Source organism: Anolis carolinensis, chromosome 3 (assembly GCF_035594765.1).
Source record: "Anolis carolinensis isolate JA03-04 chromosome 3, rAnoCar3.1.pri, whole genome shotgun sequence".
In the NCBI taxonomy this organism is placed as follows: Eukaryota; Metazoa; Chordata; class Lepidosauria; order Squamata; family Dactyloidae; genus Anolis; species Anolis carolinensis.
In genome coordinates this window covers 73,031,719-73,039,617 of record NC_085843.1, presented here as the reverse complement: position 1 = coordinate 73,039,617, position 7,899 = coordinate 73,031,719, and the positions used below count along the sequence as shown (strand labels likewise).

The 7,899-nt window shown below is 44.7% G+C and overlaps 1 protein-coding gene across 1 annotated transcript; it reads right to left on the bottom strand.

The window, feature by feature from the left end:
- Positions 1-624: 624 nt before the first annotated feature.
- LOC134297455 (nanos homolog 2-like) lies at positions 625-3,995 on the bottom strand. The gene is made up of 3 exons (XM_062975034.1): positions 3,196-3,995; positions 3,028-3,066; positions 625-2,941 (listed from the first exon to the last, which is right to left on the bottom strand). Exons 1-2 carry the CDS (start codon positions 3,817-3,819, stop codon positions 3,037-3,039), a joined length of 654 nt encoding a protein of 217 aa, XP_062831104.1. The 5' UTR covers positions 3,820-3,995; the 3' UTR covers positions 625-2,941; positions 3,028-3,036.
- Between the last annotated feature and the right edge of the window lie 3,904 nt (positions 3,996-7,899).

The following is a 7,899-nucleotide window of genomic DNA, read 5'->3' as shown; positions in this document are numbered from 1 at the left end:
TACTGTACCTGCAGTTTTAATTCAAGGGCTCTGTCAATGTTCCAACATTCTTAAGGTATTACAAATGGAAGCTGGAGCCCTTGAAACAGATGTGCATAACATGTGATGCAATCAGTTCACGCCAGAGCCCTGAATACACGAGTTTATTATTTGTCTCCCTCTTAAGAATCAGGGCTGCTAGACATTCATTCTATCATGAGTGATTTTAAAAGGGTTGTCACATTTAAAGTACCTTTCCCAGTTTTTGTGATTAATTCTGTATTGCTTTGTTTTCTAACTCATCTCAAACTAAATCTAAGCAATTCAGGGACTATTAGCCATGATTGTTAAATCAAACATTCAGGACTAATAATAGTTAAGGAAGAGAGGATTTCCTCTATTTTATGCCTTTGGTGTTCCTCTAAATTATTTCGTCCTGTATTTGACTCATTTTAAATTCTAGTTTAACAAAGGACATTTCTTAATTAGTTCCAGAATTTGAGCATTTGCTCTAGATTTGAGTTCTGTTCATTGGCATCTGTCCCTACTGCGTGTGCACAGTGATAAATATCCTTCAAAAAGACAATACATTAATGGATACAAAATTATTTTGCTTCACAGTTTAATACAAATTAGTAGGCTTGATCGATCCATGAAAAATTTGATTCTAAACTCGTTTCAAAACTAGAGGGGGCAGTTTTTCGTTTTTGTTGCTAATAACGAATTTTGCCCCCAAAATTTTTCGAAATTAACGAAAATTCGTTATTTTCTAAATTAATTCGTTAATGGCGGACGCGCATGCGCGGTGGCCCAAAAACAGCCCGAAGGGGGGGGGACTTAGGGGGCTCTCCCGCCCTCATTTTTTGAGTGATCTTCTTCAAACTTGGTACAGTGGTAGAACACATTTAACACTGATAGCTCACCAAAATGTGGAACGTTTCCCTTATCCTCTGATTTTTGGCAAATTTTCATAGCTTTTATAATGAACCATTTTTTAATAATTGCAGAAATCTGTTCCTGGTTTGAAAGTCTTATTTCCTGTTAAATTGGGTTGTCTTTACTGTGAAAGTCATTGCTCTACTTTAGAAACTTTGTTTTTGTGGCTGAAACTTTGTTAAATTGGTGTAGTCCCTGCATGTGTGTGTGTGTAAAGGTATCCCTTGACGTTAAGTTCAGTCATGTCTGACTCTGGGGGTTGTGCTCACCTCCATTTCTAACCCCAAGAGCCAGTGTTGTCCATAGACACCTCCAAGGTCATGTGGTCGGCATGACTACATGGAGTGCCATTACCTTCCCGCCACAGCGGTACCTATTCATCTACTCACATTGGCATGTTTTCAAGCTGCTAGGTTGGCAGAAGCTGGAGCTAACAGCGGGCGCTCACTCTGCTCCCGGGATTTGAACCTGGGACCTTTCAGTCTGCAAGTTCAGCAGCTCAATGGTCTTTGCCTTGGCTGCCTTCCAGATCAGGCTTATAACCAGCCTATTATGGGCCACAAATTAAAGAAAATTCAATCCCATTTAAGCACAACATGAACAGTTTTGATGCCAAAACCATAAACTCTGTTTATTAAACTCTATGATCCAAACTTTAGAACAACTTGCAAACAATTGAAGGTTAGACCACAGTAATAATAACCAATTCTATTCCTTTCCAAAATTTAAACATAAAATAGTATCTTTCTTTCCAATAGCATATAAACTTTTCCTTTCTTTACAAAACAAAATTCTAGACAGTAGCCATTTAGAAGATATTTCTATATTTTCCCTGCAAAGGATAGGGCTGCATCCCTCTGGAGACACACATGATAACCCGGACATGATATAAGGCACTTATATACGTTAAATAAACATGATGTCATTGCATATATAAAAGAAGCATGATATTAGGCAATTATAGTTGCAAATAATATAATTAAACATGTAAAAATTATACATCCATACATAAAAGAAACATGTAAAGTAACTGCATATATAAAACACAATATAAAATATGATATAAGGCAATTACATATGTCAAAGGAACGTGATATTACATATGTAAAAAACATGATTATATGTATAAAAAAGCATGATACAAGGTGTCAGGATCTAGGCTGCTGGGCACCAATAACCATACACTGAGGCCAGATTCTATCTAATATCTTTATTAAAGGAATATATAAAGTCAATAAAAACAAGTGTAGAATAAAGTTCAGAAGCAGACCTTTCAAATGAGGCCAAATATAGTCCAGCAGATTATTGTCCAATATGAAATATTAGAGTCCAAAGATTATAATCCAATAACCGCAACACACGGTTTGCCAAGCAAAGCGTTGGGAAAACAGAAAAAGTCTTGAATCCAATGAAGCTTGACACAAGGCTGAAAGTTACTTGGAACGTGGCTGGAGCTGTGGCTAAAGGCAAAGCAACTTGAAGCATGGAACAAGATCTGTGGTAAATCCGTGAGACGAGGACAAGGCTTGGAACTAGATTCAGGAGGCAAGGAACAGGATTCGAAGTCCACACACACATGATCTCTCTCCAGGAGCTGACGAATTGACTCCGCAAGGAATCCTTCGCGCAATTTCCCTATATTGGGTCTCGTTTCCCCAAACAACAATCACTTTCCCTAGAGAACAGGGAGCGAAGGAAACCAGCTTGCAGGTGCAAGACTCCCCGTATTTTCTCAGGGGAAATACTTCTAATCAGTGGCATATTTGGCAGCAAGGCGAGCACTACTTCTAAATTTTTCTCTCGATCCTCTATCAGTCGTGTAAGCCTGTTTTCTCCCATAAGGGGGAGAGTTCCCACCAAGGTCAGGTTTAATTGGTTCTTGGACTAGAACTTCAGGCAGCTGCCAAGGCTCTGACTCCGACCGGAAATCTGGGGAAAACTCCATATTTTCCTCCTCATCTGCCACAATACTGTCAGGAATAGGACTGCAGGGCCCATGAATCATCACACTAGGCAACTGACACATCTTAAAGAAACACAATATAATTAACCTAGGTACAACAAATGTGAAAGAAGGCAACAATATACATAAAAAAACATTTCTGGACTCACAAATGTAGTCTAAGAGAATTGGGCTTCCATTCTCCAAACCTGAAACAAAGTGGGAGGAAATGTAAAGAGTGTTAATGATGCTCGAAATCAAATGTTGTTCTTTTACAAAGTCAAACTAAAACTAAGAATAAATGCTTCGGTCTTCTCCTGATCTTCTTATCTCCTCACCTTGCGTCCAGCCGAGTTACGTCCGCACTTGCGATACAGCGACCTCTTCCCTTGGCTCAGTGGGCAGTATTTTAAAGTATGGGCCTTTTCGCCCGTGGCACCGCAGAGCGGACAGGTGTATTTGCGCAAGATGGGGCACTCCACGGTGCCGTCCATCCCCTTCAGCCGGTGGGACGAATAGACCTGCTTGGATTCCCCGTTGTGTTTGCAGAAATTGCAAATCTCCTTGTTTTGGGAAGCCTGGCCATTGGCACTACCTTTGGAGCTCTTGCTGCTGGAACTGCTTCCATTAACCCATTGTGATGCTGTTTCAAAGTTGTCCTCGTTGAGGACTAGCTGCATGTCGTACTCCATTGTGTCCCAACTCTGAGATGGAAATGGGACCTTCTTGCGTTCCGCGATGATCTCCGTAACCACTTTCGCAAGGCTCAGATAGCCCTTCCATCTGTCAAACTCCCTGAACATGGAAGGGGCATAATGTGGCACGTGCATGGCTGATCTGGAGAGCATGGTGCCAATTCTACCCTGGTGTGGACACACACTGAATGCCACATATTGGAGGCGGAGTCTTTGTTTTATATATAAGGGGAGGGGTTCCAAACCTTTCACATTGGACCCTCCCATCTATTTTTACCCTCCTTTGCCCTAGATTTAACCCCCACATGTCTAGACAATCACAGCTTTTCAAGGAAGAGTTTGGTTTTTCCAATTTTTTAACTTCGGAGGTAATGCCACAGTTTCTCCCTTGAGGCAGTGGTTCTCGACTTGTGGGTCCCCAGATGTTTTGGCCTTCAACTCCCAGAAATCCTAACAGCTGGTAAAATGGCTGGGATTTCTGGGACTTGTAGGTAAAAACACCTGGAGATCCACAGGTTGAGAAACACTGCCTTAAGGGAACGTTAGCAGTTGTGGTTCTGTTTGTCCATCCAAGAATGAGTTGAATTTCTGCCTTGGATGAAATAGCAACATTGCACATCCAACGTTTGCAAAAGTCCTGAAGGACGGATCCAGTAATGATGAAGCCTGCAAGAGTGTTATATTGCTTTTGCATGGCAGAATAGCATTGGACTGGATGGTCTCTTCTACCTTTATGATTCTATGATGTTTGGCGCCATGACTCTATGATTCTATCATTTTAGGATTCTAGGACTTTTTGGATGATTCTGTTACTTGGTTCTTTGAGTCTATGACTTTAGGGACCATGTTTCTATTATTCCATGACTTCTGTGACCATATTTCTATGACTTTTGTGACCATTCATGGGCCATCTGGCTAGTATTCCGGGACGGTAAATGATATATCGGTTACAGCACCAGATATTTCTGGATACAGTAGAGTCTCGCTTATCCAACATTAACGGGCCAGCAGAACGTTGGATAAGCAAATATGTTGGATGATAAGGAGACATTAAGGAAAAGCCTTTTGAACAGCAAATTAGGTTATTTTACAAATTAAGCCCCAAAAAATCTTGTTTAACAGCAAATTAGACAGAAAAGGTAGTTCAATACGCAGTAATATTACGTAGTAATTACGAATTTAGCAACAAAATATCACAATATATTGAAAACATTGACTACAAAAATAAGTTGGATAATCCAGAACATTGGATAAGCGAGTGTTGGATGAGTGAGACTCTACTGTATATTGTTTTTGCATGGCAGAATGGCGTTGGACTGGATGGTCTCTTCTAGCTTTATGATTATATGATGTTTGGTGCCATGTTTCTATGATTCTATCATTATGTTGTCGAGCAATTTAGAACAGTATAGGATACCGCTAACTGTTTCTTTGAGTGGTGTTCTGTGGAAACACAACCCGCCCATCCTCCCCCGCTGATTTCATGAAAATAAAAGAAAAGAAAGAATAAGCCACATCCGGCTAGGCCCACACACTGAAATACTAGGCCGGCCATCGTTGGCCGGCAAGCTTCCCTGAGTGGAAGAAATAGAGGCCGCCGCCCCAAAGAAGGGTTCTGTGCAAGATTGCACCAAGGGGTAAAGAACGACAGCCGCGAGAGAAGACAGAGGCGGTGCATCGTGGGAAACACGTCGACCACGTAGGCCGACAAGGCCCACACGTTGAAATACTAGGCGTGCCACCGTTGGCCGGCACGCTTCCCTGTGAGGAAGAAAGAGGGGCCGCCGCCCCAAAGGAGGCTTCTGTGCAAAATCGCATAAAGGGGTAAAGAACGACAGCCGGCGAGAGAAGAGAGAGGCGGTGCATCGTGGGAAACCCGACCACGTAGGCCGAGAGGCAGCAAAAAGAAAAGAAAAGAAAAGAAAAGAAAGAAAAAAGCCACAGGCGACAAGGCCCATACATTAAGCCGGGCCGGCCACTGTTTGCCGGCACGCATCCCTGAGAGAGAGAGAGAGAGAGAAAAAAAACCAGAGGACACCGCCCCAAAGGAGGCTTCTGTGCAAAATAGCATAAAGGGCTAAAGAACGACAGCCGGCGAGAGAAGAGAGAGGCGGTACATCGGGGAAACTCGGCCACGTAGGCCGAGAGGCAGCAAAGACCAAAGAAAAGACAGAAAAAGCCACCGCCAAAAAGGCCCACACTATAAAATACTAGGCCGGCCACCGTTGGCCGGCACGATTCCCAGACAGGAAGAAAGAGGGGCCGTCGCCCCAAAGGAGGCTTCGGTGCAAACTCGCATAAAGGGCTAAAGAACGACAGCCGAGAGAGAAGAGAGAGGCGGTGCAGCGGGGGAAACTCGGCCACGTAGGCCGAGAGGCAGCAAAAAGAAAAGAAAAGAAAAGAAAAGAAAGAAAAAAGCCACAGGCGACAAGGCCCATACATTAAGCCGGGCCGGCCACTGTTTGCCGGCACGCATCCCTGAGAGAGAGAGAGAGAGAGAAAAAAAACCAGAGGACACCGCCCCAAAGGAGGCTTCTGTGCAAAATAGCATAAAGGGCTAAAGAACGACAGCCGGCGAGAGAAGAGAGAGGCGGTACATCGGGGAAACTCGGCCACGTAGGCCGAGAGGCAGCAAAGACCTAAGAAAAGACAGAAAAAGCCACCGCCAAAAAGGCCCACACTTTAAAATACTAGGCCGGCCACCGTTGGCCGGCACCCTTCCCAGAGAAAGAGAGAGAAGACCAAAAAGAAGGAAATGTGGCCCCAAGCCCCTCAGACCCGGGGGGCCGGCCACCGTTGGCCGGCCCCACGCCCACACGCCGCAACCCACGGGGAAGGGCAGGCTTTCTTCACGTCTGCTTGCAAAATGTGGGCCCAAGCCCCTCAGACCCGGGGGGCCGGCCACCGTTGGCCGGCCCCACGCCCACACGCCGCAACCCACGGGGAAGGGCAGGCTTTCTTCACGTCTGCTTGCAAAATGTGGGCCCAAGCCCCTCAGACCCGGGGGGCCGGCCACCGTTGGCCGGCCCCACGCCCACACGCCGCAACCCACGGGGAAGGGCAGGCTTTCTTCACGTCTGCTTGCAAAATGTGGGCCCAAGCCCCTCAGACCCGGGGGGCCGGCCACCGTTGGCCGGCCCCACGCCCACACGCCGCAACCCACGGGGAAGGGCAGGCTTTCTTCACGTCTGCTTGCAAAATGTGGGCCCAAGCCCCTCAGACCCGGGGGGCCGGCCACCGTTGGCCGGCCCCACGCCCACACCGCTGGACCCACAGGGGGAAGGGCATGCTTTCTTCACGTCTGCTTTCAAAATGTGGGCCCAAGCCCATCAGACCCGGGGGGCCGGCCACCGTTGGCCGGCCCCACGCCCACACACCACAACACAAAGATACACTCCATAACAGCAAACCGTCTAGCCTCTGGAAAAATCTAGCCATTTCTGTAGTCAATGATTCCATTGTATTGTGATATTTTGAAGCTAAATTCATAAAGTAAGCAATAGCAACATATCATTTCAGCATATAGAACGACTTCTTATGTCTCCTTGGTTGTATAACATGCATTTATGGTGCTTTATTTGGATAATAATAACCTGATATGATGTGTTATATGCTTTTCTTCAACAAGTCCAATCCAAGAAATCTGCTTATTTCAGCAGTGGTAGGCCCGTTTGGCTTTGATCAGTGAGACTCTTCTGTGTTCATGTTGGGTCAATAAGACATAAGATATAACTGAAGTCACAGTCAGCATACAGCATTACCAGCTTAAAAAACAGTGGTGTAAAAACACGGCTCGAGTCCGAGGACTGAAGAGGAGGTAGTTTGACAGTTAAAAAACTATACAGTGCGAAATACTATTGGCCTGTCAAGCTATTCTTAAATAGGCTACAAACGACCACACAGACCTATAATGCTTTTTGGAGGGGGAAGGTTTTAAGGCTCTGATGTTAGGCACATGTTTCCATGCAGTTCCACTGCAGGTAAGACTAGTGTGTTCTTCAGGGGTTATTAAAGTTCTCCTGCTGATGACCTGGATAGAGGGAAATGACTTCAGTTGGTTGGTATACATACAGTTTAAGTAAACTTGAGGAAGTACAATTATGAAAGATATAGTGTGTAATGTAGTAGAAAGTAATTCAAAGTAGAAACAAAGCAGAAATGTGGATTCCAAAGGAAACATGAAGGCATTATTAAGTAATTGTTTTTAATAGCAAAAGAGATTCTGAGTGGATTGATTCTCTACTTCTTACTCTGCGTAAGATTATCATCACATGCTCTCGACTACACCCGCACAAGGCAATGGTACAGTAAAAGAAGACAATTTTGAGAAGTGGTAAAGGCCAAGGT